At 41.2% G+C, this 23,806-nt stretch overlaps 1 protein-coding gene across 1 annotated transcript; it reads right to left on the minus strand.

The window, feature by feature from the left end:
• On the minus strand, nucleotides 1-23,806 carry dicer1 (dicer 1, ribonuclease type III). The gene is made up of 26 exons (XM_073869293.1): nucleotides 23,674-23,806; nucleotides 23,281-23,434; nucleotides 20,958-21,085; nucleotides 20,703-20,837; nucleotides 20,135-20,295; nucleotides 19,064-19,232; nucleotides 18,461-18,933; nucleotides 18,241-18,373; nucleotides 17,904-18,146; nucleotides 17,670-17,824; nucleotides 17,461-17,593; nucleotides 17,285-17,360; nucleotides 17,065-17,204; nucleotides 15,527-15,706; nucleotides 15,194-15,407; nucleotides 14,942-15,095; nucleotides 14,622-14,804; nucleotides 14,426-14,531; nucleotides 14,106-14,281; nucleotides 11,988-12,780; nucleotides 11,528-11,680; nucleotides 8,425-9,184; nucleotides 7,822-8,090; nucleotides 7,012-7,174; nucleotides 6,758-6,833; nucleotides 1-3,758 (listed from the first exon to the last, which is right to left on the minus strand). Exons 1-26 carry the CDS (start codon nucleotides 23,785-23,787, stop codon nucleotides 3,593-3,595), a joined length of 5,607 nt encoding a protein of 1,868 aa, XP_073725394.1. The 5' UTR covers nucleotides 23,788-23,806; the 3' UTR covers nucleotides 1-3,592.

Raw genomic sequence — 23,806 nt, forward strand, 5'->3', positions numbered from 1 at the left:
TGAATGACCATACCATAACTTTATTGTAGATATACTCCGCTACAATTACTTAAAAAAGGGAAAAAAAGGGGAGGGACAGAATTGTAAAGTTTTTTCTTGTGATCCGTAAGGTGCAGAATGCAAACCACTGCAGCGCTGATACAGTATGAATGAGAAATAGTCATTTAAATACACATCCCTAACAATACACAAAGTCTGCTGCAGTTTGTGGCCCATAATTCCCCATTTTCAAATCCTTACCCATACAGTTTGTGATCTATGGTGCTCACAACATTTTCATAAACCCTTGCAGGGGAAGCTTGGCACACATTTCAGTCCAGTTATAATCACCTTCCTGTTGCCAAGTGTGCATTAACTTTTTTTATTCTTTTAAAAAAAAGCACAACACTTTGCTATGAAATAAAGCCCTTTTTAATAAATTTCAGGGCATTTGATCAGATATATACAATGTATTAGCCTAAAAAAAATAAAGAAAACGGGATGAGGGGGTTTCCACTGACATGCACTATTACATGTGGACATATAACGTAACTAATATGTGTGTGAAAGAGGAGGTGGGGACATTGTTGTCCCGACAAATTTTAAATCATGCCAGTCAAAGGACTCGATGGATTACATTACAGTTCAATATTCAAAGTATTACATTAAGGCAAAATATGAATGTACACATAGATAGGACACATATTTAGCCCCAGATTGTAGAGATTCGACACTACTTTTCTACAGTGTATTTTCTCTGATGATATCCTGCAGGCACATTGTATCTCTCCGATCTCTTTTAAATACATTGGTAAATACCAGCGATGCACACAGCAGCAAGGCCAAAACCACAAGTTTTTCCTTTAAACGTTACGGCATCATATATACATGTTTTGTATTTCTTTTTTACTTAGTTCTGACATGAGGTAAAGTATGGCGCCCGAGTGCAATGCTTATTTGTGCTACATGTTCAAAAAAAAAAGAAAAACACAAAATTATTCTCCACCATGAAGGAAAACAAAACCTGCAGCATATGATACAATGGAGGACCACTTAAGGTCAACAGTCCCACAGGTGCTAGAAAGATTTGATATCCGTTCTGTAGGACTAACTCTGGCATGATCGATTATTGTTGTCAAAATAAAAGTCCCCATAAAAATCTCTATTAAGGTGGTGGCACCATATGATTTCACATTCTCTGAAAGTAAGCTACAAAAAAGAAAGTGGGCTAGGAAAAAACACACATTGTAACACAAGCTAAAAAAGTTGCAATTGTCTGAGGGTTAAGGTTATAGAAACAGTGATATTGCAGGGTCGGCGCACAACCTAACCCTAACGCATACCAGTCACTAAACTCGGTCTGTAAGTGAAAAAGCGGAAACTCATTTAGATTCAACGACTTTTAATCTTTTGGGGTCGCGACTGAGATCCTGTAAAGAGGGTCACTTAACTCTTGCCGAACTGAACAAGATTGCACTCGCTGTCGGCAGTGGCGTACTTCAGAGACTTTCAAAATGCTGGCTATTGGGTTACGACATAATTTGTATCCAACAAAACGGCGTACTGAGACTGAAAAGCAGGAACAACGTATATGCCACATGTTCAAAAAAAAAAAAAAATCAATGTTCAATATGAAGCATGGCACCAAAAGTCCAACTGTATAGAAAACAGAGCGAAGAATTGCTACAGTAGCAAAAGTCGAGGTTCCACTGAATCGAGATATTAAACGTTGCAGGATTGAAAGGCACCGATGCATTATCCATTAAAAAGATGCAAATTCAACGTCAGTGGGAATGTACTTTAGTGCAAATAGTCGTGAGTATATAGATAAATTCATCCCCCTGTAAGGTGCTGATGAGCACATACAATACTGTGCCTTAATGCCATTCATATTTAAAAAAGGCAAATCCACAAAATATAGAATTTGACATTGGGATTAAAGGTCAAACTATCCGCAGGGGTCTTTTGAGGTAGCAATGCATGGGATTATGTGAAGCTGATACAAGTGGCCTTCCAAAAATGGCCTAAACAAAAATTTTGCACCCTTAAACGGTGAAGAAGAGTTGGTGATAAAGATGCATGGCTTATATAGAGTGCAATCCATCGATTTTCACAAGCGTTAAGTAACCCTCCTGATTGGATGCACATTTTTTTTTCGAAGCTCGTCGGAAACATCAAGCTTATGTGCGGAGAAAGTTTTCCCCTTCAAGCATAAAAAAATTGAATTTTCCAACTAGATACTATAGCTTGACTGCTGACAGAACAGAAAAACAACCCAACAGATTTCAAAAAGGTAAAATTAAGAGGTAATACAGTTACAGTGCAAAAAAGATGAGAAATTCAAGCTTAAACATAGCACCAAAAAAAAAAAAAAATGCATGCAATTAAATGAGGTATTCAAGTGAGAATGCCTATTAATATGAAAACATTTAAAGGCTACAACACATTACGCTAACATAAAGGCTGGTTACTACATCTATAAACTCGTGAATGTTGAGGGATGGACTTCACAGGTGCAACCTCACAACACTGTATCAGTATCGACTTTGGTAAGTGATGCAAGTGAAGTCTCATCTAGCGATACGTCGGTTTGTCCTGAAGACTGTACGTAAAGGTGCTTTGTGTCTTACAGAATTACCCAATCCTATTTATTCCCATTCTGCTTGTTTTTAATATAAAATCTGCAGCATATTTCGCCAGGTGATAATGTGTTTCATTCGCATTATTATATCAAAACTAATTCAGTCAGTCTAGCTAATGGAGATATCTGTTCAACAATATCTGTATCAAAAGACATTACTGAAACCCAAATATCAATGCATGTCATAATAAACATTTAATATCATTATATACTGTGTAACGCAGATTGGTAACTCTATGACGTCTATACAACCCATCCAGTTGGCTTATGATAGCTACACAAACATGCATCCGCAAGTGCCGTTAGATTACAGTAATCAGGAATGTCAAATTCCCATCCATCTTAAGGAAAGGGCCTTTCTCTCCGAAAAATATATAGAGCTAAATGATTTTGGTTTTGATCTGCCAAAATGTTCACAACTAGTGTCGAAATAAAACGGACCCTAGAGAAGGTAAGTGCAATTATGTTTGAGAATATCTTCTCGTGACAGAGAAAAACACTCGACTCACCCCAACATCATTTTTTTTCGCTCCGTGTGCCCTTTTCTGCCAAAACTGAAAACTGGCACTAGTGCACAGATTGAGGAATTTTGCATTTCATTTTTTTCTCATTTAGTTGACTATATATATATATCTATAAGATTTATATATCTCACTACCACAAAGCTATGAATATTTTTTATGTTGATGAAAAAGGGAAAAAACCTGACCTTTTTCTTAACTTGCAATACATTTAAAAAGCACTCGTGATCAACGAAGCCGGGGAGAAAAAGAAAGATTGTATTTGCGCATGTAAAGGAAATAAAAAATTAACCCCATGTGAATTATATAGAAATCTTTTGATGTAATTAATTCATTGAATCTGACAACCCCAGCGAGGCTGCAGTTAGCGACGATTCTTCACTTGGTCGTGAACTGGTGCCGAGAGGTTTCTGCTGTACTTTTTGACTGATGTGTTGGGGTGTCTGCTGTCTCAGTTGTTTTGGACCTGAGGTTGATTGGCTTTGAGGCTGCGCAGAGCTCGGCGGGCGGCCGCTGACTTGGCTATACGGTAGCTGCGGCCCACGCCCTTGAACTTGCCTTTGCCCACCACCTCCACTGTGACCCGTACTTTTCCATCGTAGGTTCTTTCGGCAGGACTGTTGGGAGCAAAATAGAGAAATTTGTGCGTGTAATTAAACATTTTCACCTAATAAAAACAGCCTTATCAACGCATTAGTCTGAGTTTTGAATCCTGGTGTAACATAGATAATTATAAAAATGAATACCTGAAAGGCCCCATAAGTTGCTTTGAATAAAAGTGTTTGCCAAATGCGTAAATACATTTCAGACCCAATTCACTTTAATAATTTTATGATGTTGCAGCCTGATACCACAATCGTTTAAATTCATTTGTTTCTCATCAATCTACACTCAGTACGTCACTAGGGCTGTCACAATGATTAAATAATCATCTCATTGCGATTGTTTGACCTCATCGCAATGATTTCAGATCACCGCAATGATTGCACATCTCTTTAAAAACACAAGGGGGAGCTGCAGCGCCTGTATAAATGAGACCGTATCAGATGGCGCTCCTTAACTGAAAGTGTAAGGCAATACATTACAAAGCCATTAAATACAGTGAAAAAAACAGCATTTAAAGAAATGCTGCAGAACTTTGTCACGCAGTATGAACTGGCAGGTAAAACATACATTTCCAAAACAGCAATACCATATTTAGGGAAGTGAATGATGCTATTCTTAAGGATCTGTAAGGAATTGATTTTTTGCAGCCACCAGTGTTGTCCAGTACTAATATGACCTTAGTAGGATTGGCTACTATTTAAGGTCTGTTCTGGTATAGTCAGTTTATTTTTAATGCATTTTTATTTTCAGTTATTTTTCAGAGACTTTATTGTGTTTATTTCTTATGAAGAATTTTCACATTTTTAAAGATATATTCATTAAATAATTACTTTTAAATGTGTTGTGTATTAATATTTACTTTTTAAGGTAAACCTCATTTTTAATAATCACAACAATGTGTGAAAACTATTTTATGAACAAACAAAAAATTATGAGAATTAAATGTCAAAGACCTAAACAGACACTGTTAATCGTCATAATCGGCACAATAAGTGACAAAGTTCGTAAGTGACAGCCCTATACCTCATCATTACAATGTGAAACCTAATTTTAGAAATTACTGTAAATTTAATAAAAAGAGAAAAAAACTGTAAAATATCACATTTATGTAATTATGTTAGTATTCAGACTAGAGGTCTTCACAGGTCCACTTAGATTCGAAAACCCGATGTTTGACCCTAGCCTGTTTAGGTATAAAAGTTTTGTGTGTGCTAGAGCTGCACAATAATTAATAATTTCGATTTTTGCACATTTTGATTGCAAAAACAAGATAATCCAAGTGATTCGATTAGTCTGTGCATTCGGTTTCTGTCATTTCGTTTTGTGTTATAAATCTAGTGCATCATAAGCAGCTGCACTGCTGCGCCTCTCTCTTTCTCTCACACATGCACACGCTCTCAAATCTTTGCGAAGTCAGTAGTCAGAAGTCAATCCTTATGTATTTGTTAAGTTTTATGCGTTTTAAGCGAGCTGAGGTAAACTATCCCTTTTGTTTAAAATATAATCAGCTGCATCGTGGTGCCTCTCTATCCGTCTCTCTCTCGCACGTGCAGAGAGTTGTGGTTTAGCATCTGTCTGAAGTCAAGTAATAATCCTGTTTATGTTTGTAAAGTTTTATGCATTTCAAGCGAGCTTAAGCATAACAATACATATAAATGCATGTTTTACAGTCATTAAGAAATCTTGTTAAATAAACATTATGATTTTTACCAAAATAATTAGGATCTTTCCTATAGTCAAGCATCCCTAACGTGTGCCTCGGACACGGGTCAGGTATTATATTTTTTATATTCTTTAACTCATTTCTGGCCAGCCATTTTTTGAAAAGTTGCCCGCTAGCTTTTTTTGTGGTTTTTATAAAATTTTCAACAAAATGCCTTCTAGGAAACTTTTCTTCTAAAAAAATATATAAACATACAAATATATCAAATGAAAGAACAGACCCTCTTGCTTTCAAACAACAATAAACAAACAAACAAAATCGGGGAAAAAAACATTTTGGGGCAATTCACATTTCGCGTCTTTTGCGTGTGCAAGTTTGTTATTTCAAATGTAGGCGCGCGGTATGCGCTCGCTTTTTCTAGGCGCGTCCGCACCGCATCGAGTTAAAAACATTTCAACTTTCTAAAATTCCGCAAGCGCACCGCAGATCATGTGACAAGAACCAACCAATGGTCGCTTTTTCCGAGAGGATTTAGATGCGAAATGTGAACCGCCCCTTATCCTATCTGTATTTTTTCTCTCCTTTTTTTTAGCAAAAAGCTGAAATAATTGCATTTTTGTGAAGGAATTTTGTTAGAGATCAGATTCAGAACGAATACCAAAACATAAATAGAGTTTAAAATTAGTAAATAACGTTTTGGCTTCAGTTTTTTTATAAATTGGGTAAGTCTATCTAGTGGATAATTGCGGTATTGCAGATTAACATAACAGGAACACGTTTTTATGCAAATGTTTTCTCTTAGGTGGGGAAATAGGTAAAAAAGATTCAGGCATGTCGGGTTCCGGTAAAAAGTGATACGGGTCAGGTATATTTCTTTGGACGCGAGAAGACCTCTAATTCAGACCATTTGGAACACTTGAAATTGACACTGACCTGTGACCTCATAAAACTAATGGCTTTAAATCATGGTAAATGGACATTTTGAATACAAAAATGGCTAAAGTTTTCAGTGAGGGTTAAGTTTAGGGGATAGAATTTACACATTGTACAGTATATACGTCATTAGGTCTATGGAAAAACCACATATACCGTAAGTGCGTGTGTGTGTGTGTACACATTATATATCTTAACACATATAAAAGTTATTATAAATGCCAAACTGCACCTTATTCCAGGAAAGTGGAAGTAACTTCCAAATGTATTAAAGTGCATCATATTTACTATTAAACACACAGTAACACAGCAACTTTTTCACTTCATTACATTCAAATGACCGCTTCCATGCATGTCATTTTGCATTTGATTGTGTAAATATGTGACAAACGTGTAAGCGAAATATGTACCCACCTGAACTTTGCCGTCTCCGGTTCCATCTCCAGGAGTTCACGCACCGGGGACCGAGGGACATTAGCGGAGAATTTTTCTAGAAAACGAAAGAAAACAAAAGCGGAGCATTTCAATCTGCAGTTTCATCACGGGCAAAAATGGCAGGACGTCGGAAAATGACTGAACGTACGACTCTCGCCACATGAGCTAGCAGACAATCAGGCAGAATATAAATGCAGACGTGATTTACTCGTGAGTGCGTCTTTGGCTCTTACCTATGAGTGGCCTCATCATTGGATAATACACTTGCCAAACTGTCTCAAGCGACATGGCACTATCCATGTAAATTGCACCGGCTAGCGATTCAAAGATGTCTCCCATTGCTTTAGGGACCTCAATATCTTCCTCCTTCTCCTCGTCTTCCTCCGATCGGCGAAGCTACGATAGAGAGTGAAAACAATCAGTTTCACATATATGAAAAAATAAGTGTTTTCTCACAACTGTGCTTATCCATGTCAAACTCTCATCTCAAAACTAATCACACACACAACAAAAAGATGAAAATGTTTTGCCGAGCTGTGGTTGTAATTTAAAATGTGCACTGACAGAATTGCTACGTTGCACTATGATGGTATTTCCTCTCGAAATGAACTGCGATCAATTACTTTCAGTATTAGTCTTAACAAAAACTCTATCCGTCCAATATTGGGGACAGCATTACCCAACTATGTAATTAAGGGGAACATTACTTATTTTATTCAATTTGTCTTTCCTCTTTCTATATCCAGTGTTCTCCCTTAGGCATAAAATGCTTTCCAGTCAAACAAGCCTAGATTCGGTGCCAAGATAACCATTTCGAAATAAATTAAATCCAACTGCATTTTTTACAATCCAAAAACCTAAAAAACAAATACAAACACAGACCAGATTCACGATGACTGCCAATGAGAGGATGTCACAGTACTTAATCTTTATGAAACATTATACATATATGCTGCTGACACTGGCATATATTAAACGCTGGAGGTTTCGGTCATTTCCAAGGCTTAATATCTTTAACAGATAACGTCGGGATGATAGCTCACCTCCGAATCCATTCCTTGCATTTCATTTTTCTCCAGCTGAAATTGCACAAAATCATCGATCACGTGGAACAGTTCGGGTGAGACGGCTTTGAAGTACTTGTGGTAATCGTACTTGACAGCCAGGGAAGCAAATATGGTGTTGTTGACGAGCGCAGAACGCAGGTCGGTCAGCACGCCTGGGGAGTGCTGCCGGGGGTCTTCATAAAGGTGCTTAGTTATGAGGTAGTCTAAAATTGCATCACCAAGAAACTCCAACCGCTGATAGCAATCTGCCCGAGGTACAGGATGGAAAAAAGGGGTTAAAAAGACACCAAATTAATACACAAAAAAAACATTTCAGCATAATATAGCATTAATAATAAATTTTGATGTCGGAGCCGATGGTGTAGTCCTGGCTCGAGGTCCTTCGCCAATCCCATACCCCTTTCTTCACCCTATACTTTCCTATCGTCTCCTTAATGGTCCAAAAATGGTCCAAAAAAAAACTTTAAAACTTTTCTCACAAATCTATTTCTCAAATTATATATCTGAATCAATGTATTGACTCACATATTGAATCAATTCGAGTTATTCAAAAAACAGCAAAAAATGACAACCACAAACCTGTGATGGTGTTGTAATGATACGAAGCGTGCGTGAAGGCCTGCAGAAGATACGCCTTGTTTTTGAACGTGTAGTTGATCTTCTTTTCAAAGTTTTCGAAGCCCGAGATTAGGTGGTTGAGGGTGCGTTCGGCATCCGGGTGCTCGAACATGCATCGGGGAGGAATCTTAAGCCTGCCGTACTGCAGCTCGGCCGACCGCCCGGAACTCTGCTGCTCCCCCGGCAGAACCTTTAGCCCGAGAGAGCAGAGGAACAGCTGAGCCGCCCGCTCTCCGCAGCTGGTGAGGTAGCAGCCCAGCAGGGCTTCCACACAGTCAGCTATGCTCTTATCGGCGATGCACTGCTCAGTGTGGAGGTCGTAGGATATAGACTGCTTCCCGATATCCGTACCGCAGTTTTCCTCCGAGGGGTTCCAGAAGCCGACCACGAAGTCGTCCTCCTCGCCCGCTTTGCTGGGGTCAAGGTAGCACATGGCATCCCAGGAACTGTAGTCGAACTCATCAGGGCCACCCTCGGGGGAAAAATGGGTGTTGTGGGATTTCTTGGGAGCTTTCCACTCATTCCCGGGATCGGCCGGGTGGAGAGAGATTTTCTTTCCGAAGGCTCCTGAGCCCATCAGCATGGTATCGATGAACTTGATGTGCTCGGAATAGTATTCAAGCTCATCTTCGACGTTCACTTCATCCTTAAATGGCTCGACATCCACGTCTTCATCATCCTCCTCATCTTCGCTGACTTTTCCGTTGGCCAAATACTTATTCTGAGAACCGAAACCAGAATGTTTTAATACTCAAACAAGGACAAACCGAGTCCAAAAGTGCTGTAAAGCCAAATCCCAGTATCTCTAACAGATTTGCAAAGATTACGTTTTTAAAGTGTTTTTGGTTCGACCGCAGACAGTATTAGAAGCTTTAAATGCAGTCCAAGGCAATGACTCAACCCATCTTAATGTGATTTTAAAGATAAAATGCACTTTGAAAATCATCTTTTTATCATTAAATAAAAATATTCTGCTGCATATTCATCATTTCTTAATATCCTGGACACTTAATACTGTAATAATACAGGAGAGTGACACAATTTCTGTGCCCAAGGCGAATTTAGTTCACTTTATGTAGACCCCATATATGCAGACCCCAAACCACACAGGGATTCAAAACATACAGAATCGAAATGCATGGAAAGGTTCGGTAAAAACCAGCAGCATGCCAAATTTCTTTCCATTTATCTTAATTGACCATGTGCAAACACCATACGGAAAAATATTAAATAAATAATCCTAATAGTTTAATTTGAAAGTGAAGTGCGTGATGCTTGTACACTCCTTCAATCTGCCATTGGTCAGACAAACACACAGCCCCTCCCCAAACTTACACAATTGGCTAAGCTTTGTTATTTCTTAAAGGAATAGTCTACTCATTTTCAATATTAAAATATGTCATGACCTCAACCAAAAATTGTTGATACATCCCTCCACCATCCGTGCGCGCGCACGCAAGCGCCGGAGCGCGCTGCGACACTTCGATAGCATTTAGCTTAGCCCCATTCATTCAATGGTATCAAACAGAGATAAAGTTAGAAGTGACCAAACACATCAACGTTTTTCCTATTTAAGACGAGTAGTTATACAAGCAAGTTTGGTGGTACAAAATAAAACGTAGCGCTTTTCTAAGCGGATTTAAAAGAGGAACTATATTGTATGGCGTAATAGCACTTATGGGAGTACTTCGACTCGGCACAGTAACACCCTCCCTCTCCCATTATGAGAGGGAGAAGGGGAGCGGACTTTTCAGGCGAGTCAAAGTACTCCCAAAAGTGCTATTACGCCACACAATATAGTTCCTTTTTTAAATCCGCTTAGAAAAGCGCTACGTTTTATTTTGTACCACCAGTCTTGCTCGCATAACTACTCGTCTTAAATAGGAAAAACGTTGATGCGCCTGGTCACCTCCAACCCCACCCCCGTTTGATACCATTGAATGAATGGGGCCAAGCCAAACGCCATCGAAGCGTCGCAGCGCGCTTACGTGCACGCACACAGACGAGAGAGGGATGCATCAACAATTCCCAGCCAAGGCAATAACATAGTTCAACATTGAAAACGAGTAGACTATTCCTTTAAGCTCGTCTAGTTTTTGGAACATCAATGTTTTGCAATGTTCACAAAATTTTTTTGAGGGTTTCAACCTACCAATGGCTTAGTTATAGTTGACCTCCTTACATTAAACTGCGATTGGGGAGATTATTTTAAGAGTGAAATAAATTATGCACATCCCCTTAAAGTATAAAGATTTATCGCAATTAATCGCATTCAAAATAAATGTCAAAAGATTAATCGCATTAAAATAAGTTTGTTTTTGCATAATATAATTATTCTCTCTCTCTCTCTCTCTCTCTCTCTCTATATATATATATATATACACACACATGTGTATATAAATCCACACACACATGTGTATATAAATACACACACACACATGCATGTATGTATTTAGAAGATGTGTACATGTATATATTATTTATATTTTTATGGCATATCTTTACTTAATTTTATTTATTTAATTATATATGTAAAAAATGTAATTTTATGTATAATATAAAAAAATCAACAATTTTTTTTCTTAAATGTATACATGTATGTGTGTATTTATATATTCATAATGATTACACACAACACACACACACATATATTATGCAAACTTTTATTTTGTAGGCAATTAATCGTGATTAATCTTTGACAGCCCAAATATTTATTGTTGGAAACAATATTCATTTGCAAAACTTCTAAAGGAATTTCAGTAGGTCGGCATAGTTTCATTTAATCTACAATCAGTTTAGCAACCATGTCTATTGTGAGGTTTATTTATCTGATATTTTACAATTACAACATAAATATGTTTTATAAATTCCCAGAAAGGATGAACCTGCCCCCTAGTGGCAATGACAGGAACACAGCTGCTGCTTGACTCTGCCAAGACGTTTCTTAGCTCAAGGCAAAGAGCCATGTAAACAAACTTGTAATTGTGCATGAAGATGCATGTTGATACTGGGTTAAGCTTGACTTAACCCAGCGGGTAAACAAAAGCTGTTCGCTGACTCATACCTCATCTGAGTCCCATTTGTCCGTGCTGCTTTTGTCCTGATTCACGACGTAGCCCGGGGGCAGCCAGTTTACCGGGGGATCAAAAATGGACACCACCATACGACTGGGAAGCCCTTTTTTCTTTCCCAGACGATAGAGATTACAGTTGCTGACCTGGAGTTATACAAGGAAAAAGAGATTCGTTTATCATATAAAGTGTGAAGATAAATTATTATCTGTATTAAAATAATAAAGAAAGTTAAATATGGGGTAATGACCAATAAAAAAATTATGGTAAATGTAAAATTAAGCTAAATTTGGCATTTATTAAAGAAATACAATAAACTGATTCCTAAGCTCAGTCAATGTGTGAAAATATAACTTATGTAGTAAACAGTTGCTTGCTTTATCAATAGTAAGTCATTGTATTAAGTGTAGTATGTTATTACAATAAGTATTAAGATTTGAGGCTAAATCCCACCTTCTTGCTTCTCATGTATGACAGGCGGCCCTCATGGGCATCAGGATACGTGCAGAACAGGTAGGTGGTGATGGCGTGTTTCAGAAAAGAGTCGCCCAGCATCTCCAACCTCTCCAGATTGAAACCGTCGCTGGCGTTGGAGAGGGTCAGAGCCTGCAGGATGAGGCCAGGGTTTGGGCCCAAAGTCTTCGGCGAATCCCAAGCCGGGTGCTCACAGGCGGATGAATATGTCAAGATCTCTGATGACACGGTAGAAGGTGCTGTGGTGCTGGTTGCCATCTCTGGTTTAGGGCAACAGTATGAGGTAGTTTTTTTCACATGTCCGTCGCAGAGATCCGAGTTCACCCCTGGGTTACATTCATCACCGGGCCGGGGCTGTAGCTCGCCGGCTGGAGAGAGCCGCACTTGAGCTGAGGTAGTGGTTTGCGTCGATAGGTCACTCTCCGAGCCCGGCTGAGAGCACTGGCAAATGTCACAGGTGTGCGGGAGGTGGTCGCCGCCCCGACCGCCATTAGGGAGGTTGCAGTTGCTCTCATCTTTGTTCGGCAACTGGAGATCAGTCACAGGGAGCACATTTTCTAGCTTTTCATCTGGTGTGTTGCAGTTCTTACAGGGGAGAGCGCCATAGGGAGGCTCGGAGGCCTCCGTGTTGCAGCCCTCCTGGGCAGTGTGGTCTGAATCTGAGCTTGTATCGTGCTTACAGTGATCGTCGTCTTCCATGCATGTGCTGGGACAGGAAATGAAAGACTTGCTGTCGATGGATTTCTTCCATCCGAAATCCAAATTAGGATACCTGTGGTCAAGAGTCGACATGATTAGGATTGTATATTATGACACTTAAGTCATGCAATTTGCGGTACTCTACATAAAATCTTCCTACATAATGTAAAGAAGTTTCAGTAAAAATAAATCCTTGATACAGTATATTTAAAGGGATAGTTCACCCAGAAATGAAACTAATGTCATTAATGACTCTCATGTCATTCCAAACTCTTAAGACCTCCGTTCATCTTCGGAACTAAGATGTTTTAGATTTATTCCGAGAGCTTGTTGACCCTTCATTGAAAATCTACGGACGGTATGCTGTCCATGTCCAGAAAGATAATAAAAACATCATCAAAGTAGTCCATGTGACATCAGTGGGTCAGTTAAAATGTGTTGAAGCATCGAAAATGCATTTTAGTCCAAAAATAACAAAAATTACAACTTCATTCAGCATTGTCTTCTCTTCCGCATCTTTTGTGAAGCGTATGCATTAGACTAAAGTCACGTGACTGCAGTGACGCAGATGACGTGTTATCCTCAGACATGTTTGCGAAGTTTTTCTTCAAACTTACATCGTGCGTCTCATACTGTAAACGAAGCCCGGGCACACACACACACAAAAAAAAGAAAAAGCGCTGGGGCGCACCAGATAACACGTCAGCCGCGTCACTGCAGTCACGTGCAGACGCAGAAGAGAAGACAATGCTAAATAAAGTCGTAATTTATTTTATTTTTGAACCAAAATGTTTTTTCGATGCTTCAACACATTCCAACTGACCCACTGATGTCACACAGACTACTTTGATGATGTTTTTATTACCTTTCTGGTCATGGACAGTAAACTGTCTGTAGATTTATAATGAAGTGTCAACAATCTCTCGGACTAAATATAAAACATCTTTAACTGTGTTGCGAGGTCTTACGAGTTTGGAACGACATGAGGGTGAGTCATTAATGACATTACAGTGTTTCCCATACATTGATTTATTTATGGTGGCCCACCACAGAATCAACACTGGCCCCCACAAATAGAATTTTCATGATTCCCATTTACATTTTTATTTCACTATTTAAAACAGCTTAATTCGGCTTAAAATATGATGTGATATATGATACAGATCAAATACAGATACAGATCAAAGAGTAAAAGTGAAACATATTTCAGGTGCCAACACTAGATCAAACGCAAACACGACACGATGACGTCACATATATGCTAATTGGCGTGTGATGTCATCACCACCACAGTCTCTCAAAATCCTGTGGGAAACACTGCATTATTTTCATTTTTGGGTGAACTATCTCTTTAATAGTAACTGCGTAAGGCCTTGTCAAAGTTTGAGTCCGACTGACCTGAAGTCAGGAGGCAGGGTCTGAGCCCCTACACCTGCATCTATGGCTGTCTGAGACCGCAGCTCTTCGGCCGTCAGGAGGCAGTGAAGTCTGTAGAGGATGCTGGGAAGGCAGACGGCTTTCCTCCACAACGAGGCAGGAATAGGGTGAATGGCACAGAGCTCCGGAACTAAAATCTAAGCGGATGAAACAAAAATGCATCCTGATACTGTTATCTGATACGCGTTAAACGTCTGTTACCACTCTTAATGGGAGGAAATTAGACATAATTCAGGTATGATGACTTATTAGTCCCGCAAACTCTTTTCGGCGGTTAATACCTGTTTGTTTTGCAGGCTTTCCCACTTGGCCTTTCTCTTCTCTGCGCTGCTAAGAGGAAGGGCTTTCCCTTTTTGATTAAGGTGCCGGGGAGTTAAAAGATTCAATCTACAGGAAAAGACCAATACAGATATTTAATGTAATTCAAAAAAGCACGTACCAGAATTCCTCTTGTATTTTCTTCTTATGACCTCCTACCTTGAAGATGTGTGGTCCACATCCAACAGCGGCTGGTTAACATTGGACAGGTCGAGGTTGTACTTAGTTTTGTAGTATTCAGCGAAAGTCTCATATTCCGGGGAGGGGAATTTACTGAGCGGGGTGAGGTCTGTGTAAACGTCAGCCACGTAAAAGCGATGCGGCTGGTCGAAATTACGATACCTGAGAAGGAGAAATTGGGCAGAAAGGTAGGGTTCACATTTGGTTCAAAGTAAAAGAAGTTATTATTGAGAACTTAATTACAGAGAAGTGCTTTTTGGAACGCAAACGGCTTAAAGATCAAGAGTAATTTTTTGTACCTTGGAATGATGACCGCATCTTGGTAGTCTTCCAATTTGAAAACAAATGGGTTTTGCTTGGTGTACTGTGTGTTTGGAATGCCGATGCGTGCTTCGGACTTTTCAATCTCTTCCATGAATTTGAAATCCAGGTCTAAGGTATTGGAATCCTCAACTGAACAGAAATGATACAACATGGCATCCATGTGACAAACTGACAAAAATCAGGCGAGGTAACTTTTTGGCTGGGATGCAAGTGACTGCAGCACTCACCGACGTTGAGAGGTAGAACGCAGTAGGCAGAATCCGCCTCTGTGGGTTTGAACTCCAGCGCTGGCTTTTCCAGGCGGAGGATGTGAGAGAAGATGTACTGGTGCAGGCGAGTGATCAACTCCAGCTGCTCGGCACTCAGGGTGAAGCCGGACTTCTTCAGCTCGATCGAGATGGTCACCTCACCGGAACGCGTGTACACGGGGAAGTGAGGGATCTGGGGACAGAGAACAACCCCAAAATCATGCTTGTTTTTTTCAAAGTCTCAATAAACAAAGACCAAGTTCTTCTATGAATATCTGTGAAGATTCAAAAAGAGAAGATAAAGGTGATTACCCGAGGTATTGGTTTAGCTGTGAGAATGCCAAAGCATCGGGTGGTGTCTTCTGGTGGGTACAGCTTTCTCCGGCGAAAGTTAAGCTCATCCGGAAGAGGGGTGGTGAGGCCCATCCCAATTACGTACAAATAGCAAGGCTGCTCTGGTACAGGGTAACAACCCCGCAGACACTCTGGTATCTGAAAAAAAATAGACATTATTCTACACCTGCATTTCTATACCATGTGCTTAAAGGGATAGTTCAACCAAAAATGAAAAGAAATGTCCTTAATGAGTCAACCTCATGTCGTTCCAAACCTGTGATGCTGCGTTCACACCAGCCGCGGTAGAGGCGTCAAGCGCAAGTGATATCAATATTAAGTGCGTCTGGAAGTCTCGCAGCGCGAATGAGGTGTTTAGCGTGGCACGATAGATGCGATTCTGCCTCATTTGGGCGAATGGCACGAATTGAGCGTTGCAGCGGGAAACACCCGAGTTGAAAAATTTGAACTTTGGCGGAAAACGCTGCGCGTTAATCAATCAAGGAGCTTGCTCTAGTAGTGACATGATAACAGAAAGCGAGCGGAGTCGCAGAAGCCCCTCCCCCATGACATGAATTTCCGCATGAATGTCTCGATGACTACGCGAATGAAGCGCGTAAACTCAAAATGTTCAAGCGGCAAACTAGACGCGGTAGACGCTAATTTGACGCCTCAAACGCGGCTGGTGTGAACCCACAGTCAGACCTTCGTTCATCTTTGGAAACACAGTTTAAGATGTTTAAGATTTAGACGAGAGCTTTCTGACCCTCCATGGAAAATCTATGTACGGTATACTGTTCATGTCCAGAAAAGTAATAAAAACATCATCAAAGAAGTCCATGTGACATCAGTGGGTCTGTTAGAATTTTTGAAGAATCAGAAATAAATTTTGGTCCAAAAACAACAAAAATTATGACTTTATTGACTTCTGGTCAATAAAGTGCATGAGACTAAAGTCACGTGACTGCAGTGATGCGGCTGATGTGTTATCCTCAGACATGTTTGCACATTTTTTTTTCAAAACTTACAGCATGCGTCTCCCTCAGACAGTAAATGAAGCTCCGGCACACAAAAAAAAGCTGGGGCTACCAGATAACACGTCAGCAGCGTCGTATGTCAGCAGCGTCACTGCAGTCACGTGACTTTAGTCTCGTGCATGTGGTTCACAAAAAATCCGGAAGCGTAGTATTAAAGTAGTATTGAATAAAGCAGTAATTTTTGGACCAAAATGTATGGACCAAAACTGACCCACTGATGTCAAATGGACCACCTTGATGATGCTTCTACAACCCTTCTGGACATGGACAGTATACCGTACATAGATTTTCAATGGAGGGTCGGAAAGCTTTCGGACTAAATCTAAAACATCTTAAACTGTGTTCCAAAGATGAACTGAGGTCTTACGAGTTTGGAACGACATGAGGTTGAGTCATTAATGACATTATTTTCATTTTTGGGTGAACTATCCCTTTAAATTTAAACATATTACATTTAACTTAAAGGTTCCCAATACTCACGGCTTTCGGGTAACACTGTCTCCGTTTGGTTGAACCCGGTCTTCCTGGCACATTAGTTTCTTCTTCATCATGCAAGTCCAGCTCCTCTTCATACTTCACAGTTTCCTTCCCCACAGGCATCAAATGATCATCCAGCTCACCTAAAAACAAACATTGTGAATCAGTGGCTTTCAATCCCAGAATGCCCCAGCAAGAGTATTACATTGATCATCCAGCTCACCAATTTTGTGCAGCTTTTCACAACAGAGAAGAGCGACGGCTTTCTCTGCAAGTCTTGCACAGCTCATTGTTGGACCCTGAATGGATGAAGAAACATTTATAAGACTCTTTCCTTAATTCATTAGAACACATTTGTTCATGCAATGGCTGGGAAGAACACGCTTGACAACCACGTACGAGGACAGGAACTCGAAGTGGAGAGTTGATGGGAAGAAAGAGTGTGGACTGATAACCTCCAGTCTTCAGCTCCCTGGTTTTACACTTTGGAGCAAGGTGAGTAAACGGGTCACTGGGCAATCGCGCACAGTATCTACACGAGACAAATACATGGGATTAATAGATGCATTTATTGAAATAACATCAGTGGTGGAGAAAAATATAAAAACCTGTTGATGTGACCAATAGCAGTGTTAATTGTAACGCGGGGGCCGCCATCCTCCGACCGCAGGACGTAAGGCGGGAGAACGTTGTCATCATCGTTCTCCGACTCCAATTCAAAATCACTGCATTCTGCTGATTTTGAACACTTGTTTCTAAGGATCTAAGGTAAAAGTATTTGTAAGTATCACGTATTTAATTTTAAACCAGACCATTTTCAGGAAGAATTTCAATCCACTGACCTTCTCTATGGCCTTGTAGGTCTTGAGGTCCTCTTGGAATGATTTTGTCCGTTCGCTGTCAGCCAGCATGATGTAATTGGAGACTGGAGCGCGAGCGCGGCCTTTGGATTGCACATACGATCGGTACTCCGTCGGCAGATCAAACCGAACGACCAAATTGCACTTCGGAATATCAACGCCTTCCTCCACAATGCTGGTTGCGATGAGCAAGTTGGTTTCATGGGCTCTGAACTTTCTCAGGACCTGCAATGCGAATTAGTAAAATCAATAGAGCGGATTGGCTGAAGAGCAGGAAGTAAGTTACTTCTAATGAATAGATCTTGACCCATGCACTCACCTCTTCTTGTTTTCTGAACTCCACCTCCATTTGTTTGTTGCGGGGTTGGTTCTTGCCAATACTGTGACCTGTGATGAAGTTGCTACTGATGTATGCCAACTCGGAGTCCTGCTTGCCTGCCTCCTTAATAAGTCTGACAGACACAGACAAAACAGAAGCCACGTGAGAAGCATACTATTAATTGTCCTAAATCAGAAATCATTATTACAAGCAAACAAACCTGTTTAAAACAACCGCTGTATATCTCCTTTCCACAAAGATGATTCCACAGAGGATGTTGGTGAACGGCGAGGGAAAATTAGCCTCGGGCTTCTCCTTCGCCTCTGCCTCCTCATCTTCATCATCATCCTCAGAATCACTCCAAGAAACGTAATTGTCCTGATTGCGATTGTTATACCACTCCACGCTTTCGAACTGCTGCCGTTCGAAAGGCTTGTACTCGTGGAGGATATCCAAAAGTTTGATGACTTTTGGAGTGACAAACTTCAGGTCCAGGGAAGCTGGCGAGAAATGCTCCTCACACAAGGCGTGGATTTTTCTCAGAATGGTGTCCGTGAACAGTAGGAATTTGCGATTAAGCTCCTCCTGTTCGTGTTTGATGTATTTCTGCAGCTCGCGGACCATGATCCCGGCAGCTTTATCGGCACACCACGGGCCCAGCACTGTTAACACGGCTCGGCAGTCACTCAGCACCTGATGAAGTCGTAGCAAACAAAACTAGTGCGTTCTCAACTTTAATACATAATTAAAAAGCCAATAGTTGAGATTACACATCTATAATCCTTCAAAGACCTTGGTTAAATTAAGTAATTGTTAAGGAAACCTGTTTGGAGATGAATGTGGGATCTCGGTCTTCCCGATGAGCAGTTAAGTTGCAGTCGTTAAGAAAATGTAGGGCTTCGTCCAGCTCTCTCAGAAGCCTCTCAGTGAGACCACTGTCATCCTGGTACCGCCCACAGTCTAGCACCACTTCACGAGGCTGAGACGCATACCTGGACAAACACATGCAAGAAACATTATACAATCTATTTAGGCGCTGTTTAAACCTGGTATTAAGATCCGATTGGATCACGTGTGGACGAGAGACAGGCACATTCCCGCTCACACCAGGGCCTGTATTTATTAAAGGAATAATCTACTCATTTTCAATATTAAAATATGTTATTACCTTAATTAAGAATTGTTGATACATCCCTCTCTCATCTGTGTGCGTGCACGTAAGCGCTGGAGCGCGCTGCGACGCTTCGATAGCATTTAGCTTAGCCCCATTCATTCAATGGTACCATTTAGAGATAAAGATAGAAGTGACCAAACACATCAACGTTTTTCCTATTTAAGACGAGTAGTTATACGAGCAAGTTTGGTGGTACAAAATAAAACGTAGCTCTTTTCTAAGCGGATTTAAAAGAGGAACTATATTTTATGGCGTAATAGCACTTTTGTGAGTACTTCGACTCGCCTGAAAAGTCCGCTCCCCTTCTCACTCTCATAATGGGAGAGGGAGGGTGTTACTGCGCCGAGTCGAGGTACTCCCAAAAGTGCTATTGCGCCATAAAATATAGTTCCTCTTTTAAATCCGCTTAGAAAAGCACTACGTTTTATTTTGTACCACCAAACTTGCTCGTATAACTACTCGTCTTAAATAGGAAAAACGTTGATGTGTTTGGTCACTTCTAACTTTATCTCTAAATGGTAGCATTGAATGAATGGGGCTAAGCTAAATGCTATCGAAGCGTCGCAGCGTGCTCCAGCGCTTACGTGCACGCACACAGATGATAGAGGGATGTATCAACAATTCTTAGTTAAGGTAATAACATATTTTAATATTGAAAATGAGTAGACTATTCCTCTAAAAATTTTAGCCAAGACAAAATGTCTTTAAGACAAAACGCACCTGTCCAACACCACAAGATCAGTGGCGGTTTCTGCATTGCTCTGCAGGATCTTTTCCAGGTTCTGAATCTTTTCCTCCAGGTCACAGGGGTCACATTTGCCATTTAAAATGGAAGCGGTCAGACCCAGAATCCGAGGACAGCCTGGGCAACCCTCACAAACCTACAACGATGATTTAGATACAATATACAGTTTGGTTATAATGCTATGTTTAAAATTAAATGTGAACCTCCTCTGACAACACCAAATATTCTGTAAACTGAAACATTATAACAGCTAATAAAATATCAGAACATTAATGTATCTTTAAAGCTAAGTTTTAATGAAGAAAACAACTAGCAGAAAGTGTTGGCCTTTAAAGTATAACTGTACAGATATGAAAAAGTATAGGTCAGAAAGAGCTCCAACATTCAATCTCCTGGATTAAATGCATGCCAAATAATACCATACCAATGGATTGACATCTTTTTAACATCAGTGAGAAGTGACAGTTAGATGAGAACTTTGTCATCGCTTTATCATACAGTGACAGATGCGATTTTCTTGTGTTGTAAGACTTGCAATTTCACCTTCATTATTTCCAGATAAGGATGGTCTGTGATTGCGAGGTGGCATTCGTCAAAAATCAGCAGGTTGATTTTTGATAGTGGCAAGACTCCTTTCCTTAACACATGCAGGAAGATGTGACACGTCATCACCAGCACCTAACAAATGTTAAAGATTACAAAAATAAGGATGAGCGAATATTACAGAGGAGAGAATGGAGAATGACATCCAGCTACAGAAATTAATTCCCCACCAGGTAAAAATGAACATAATCACACCTGATTCTCTATCAGCTCTCTGTTCCACATCTCCTCAGGCCACAATGTCATTTCTTCAGACATGTAGTCGCCTACCTGGAGATCGGAGTGGGTTCGGACAGTAGATGCTTGCTGAACCACAGATGATGCTTCATGCCGACAAAAGAATAATCAGCACCACCACATAAAAGAAAAACGCCACCGTTTTTCAATATTTTACTATGTTCTTACCTCAACTAAGACAAATTAATACATACCTATCTTTTTTCAATGTGTGGAGTTAACTTTTGTACAGCGTGTCGTGAATGTGTTAGAATTTAGCCTAGCCCCATTCATTCCTTAGGATCCAAACAGGAATGAATTTAAAAGCCACCAAACCCCTCCATGTATTCCCTATTTAAAGACTGTTTCATGAGTAGTTACACGTGTAACTGTGCTATCACACTGCCAGTGGTAAGTGTCAATAAAAGCTCTGGCTGCCTTGCCAATGACACTATAGAAAAGGTGTAGTGGACGCTTGATGCTCTAATGCATTCTCTGAAATCCTCTTAAGCGGATGGATTGGATGCCGCCGAACGTTTCCGCCTTCCGATTGGATGCCGCCGAACGTTTCCGCCTTCCGATTGGATGCCGCCGAACGTTTCCGCCTTCCGATTGGATGCCGCCGAACGTTTCCGCCTTCCGATTGGATGCCGCCGAACGTTTCCGCCTTCCGATTGGATGCCGCCGAACGTTTCCGCCTTCCGATTGGATGCCGCCGAACGTTTCCGCCTTCCGATTGGATGCCGCCGAACGTTTCCGCCTTCCGATTGGATGCCGCCGAACGTTTCCGCCTTCCGATTGGATGCCGCCGAACGTTTCCGCCTTCCGATTGGATGCCGCCGAACGTTTCCGCCTTCCGATTGGATGCCGCCGAACGTTTCCGCCTTCCGATTGGATGCCGCCGAACGTTTCCGCCTTCCGATTGGATGCCGCCGAACGTTTCCGCCTTCCGATTGGATGCCGCCGAACGTTTCCGCCTTCCGATTGGATGCCGCCGAACGTTTCCGCCTTCCGATTGGATGCCGCCGAACGTTTCCGCCTTCCGATTGGATGCCGCCGAACGTTTCCGCCTTCCGATTGGATGCCGCCGAACGTTTCCGCCTTCCGATTGGATGCCGCCGAACGTTTCCGCCTTCCGATTGGATGCCGCCGAACGTTTCCGCCTTCCGATTGGATGCCGCCAAACGTTTCCGCCTTCCGATTGTTTGCCGGCGAACGTTTCCGCCTTCCGATTGTTTGCCTGCGAACGTTTCCGCCTTCCGATTGTTTGCCGCCGAACGTTTCCGCCTTCCGATTGTTTGCCCCCGAACTTTTCCGCCTTCCGATTGGATGCCGCCGAACGTTTCCGCCTTCCGATTGGATGCCGCCGAACGTTTCCGCCTTCCGATTGTTTGCCGCCGAACGTTTCCGCCTTCGATTGTTTGCCGCCTAACGTGTCCGCCTTCCGATTGTTTGCCGCCAAACGTTTCCGCCTTCCGATTGTTTGCCGCCGAATGTTTCTGCCTTCTGATTGGTTGCCACCGAACGTTGCTGCCTTCCGACTGGTTGCCGCCGAACGTTTCCCATTCCGATTGGTTGCCGCCAAACGTTTCCGCCTTTTGATTGGTTGCTGCCGAACCACTTCATAGCTAATTACCAAAAAGTTGCGCTGATTTCAACTTTCCTTGACGCTCACACCATACATGACGCGCCGCTGCTCGGCGCCGGCTCTCATTGAAAATGAATGAATTCTGGCCACTCTGACGCTCTCGCCGGTGGCGGTATGACAGCACAGTGTGGTGGCACAAAATAAAACGTGGCGATTCTTTAAGCGGATAAAAACAAGAACTACACTTTATGGCGGAAGAGCACTTAGTTCGCAGCACTTCAACCTCGGGCGCAGTAATATTGACCAAAGTCAATGTTACTGCGCGCCGAGGTCGAAGTGCTACAAACTAAGTTCTCTTCCGCTATACAAAATAGTTCTCATTTTTTATCCGCTTAAAAAAATCTCCATGTTTTATTTTGTGCCACCACACTGTGCTGTCTTTAAATAGGAAAAACATGGAAGTGTTTGGTGGCTTCTAAATTCATCTCGGTTTGGATCCTAAAAAATGAATGGGGCTAGGCTAAATGCTAACACATTCACAACACGCTGTAAAAAAAATTAAGTGCACGCATTGAAAAAAATATGGGTATGTATTAATTCGTTTTCCTTTAAGCATCCCAAAGGTCATGGGTTTGATTTTTAAGGTACAGAAATATTATTATCCTAATATTAACAAAAATGGCCTGCCAAACATGCATGAAAACAATTCTTTACCTGCGTTCACCAGGAAAATGGTTCTCCTCCCATCTTCTCCACGGATTTGATGGGAGAGTTCCTTTATTAGGAGCACTGCGATAAAGGTCTTCCCTGAGCCAGTGTTTAAGCAGACTATAGTATTGTGTTCAAGAGCTGCTTCAAGAAGTTCAACCTGGTGAGAAAAGAAAACTTATTCAAGCAATAAAACGCAAGTTACTGCATGGTTTCAAAAGACTTTAGATATAGCCCACAACTGTGCAGACCTCTTGTATTCATCTTCAATTAAAAAATAATTCTGCATGTCCAATATAACAGTCTATACATCTGGGATGGTTTGAGTAAATTAGGAGAAAATTTTAATATTCAGATTAACTATTGCTTTAAACTTACAAAGCATCCCTAAAGACTTGCCTGATATTTCCTTGGTGTATATATGTTGTCATGGATCGCTTCCTGTTGCCATGGGAGACCGAAGAAAGGCCCCATGGGTGAGGAGGCAGGGGTCACCAGCTGTAGGCCAGCCATGCTTAGACACTGATAAGCA

This window comes from Misgurnus anguillicaudatus, chromosome 7, assembly GCF_027580225.2.
Source record: "Misgurnus anguillicaudatus chromosome 7, ASM2758022v2, whole genome shotgun sequence".
In the NCBI taxonomy this organism is placed as follows: Eukaryota; Metazoa; Chordata; class Actinopteri; order Cypriniformes; family Cobitidae; genus Misgurnus; species Misgurnus anguillicaudatus.

Bases quoted from the DNA above. Each gene is read 5' to 3' on its own strand.
- dicer1 (XM_073869293.1), bottom strand. From the start codon at position 23,787: ATGGCTGGCCTACAGCTGGTGACCCCTGCCTCCTCACCCATGGGGCCT. The intron at 15,408-15,526 runs GTAATCACCTTT...CTCTGTCCCCAG, and splicing joins CAGCTAAACCAATACCTCGG to ATCCCTCACTTCCCCGTGTA. The intron at 14,532-14,621 runs GTAGGAGGTCAT...CTTTTCCTGTAG, and splicing joins GTGGACCACACATCTTCAAG to ATTGAATCTTTTAACTCCCC.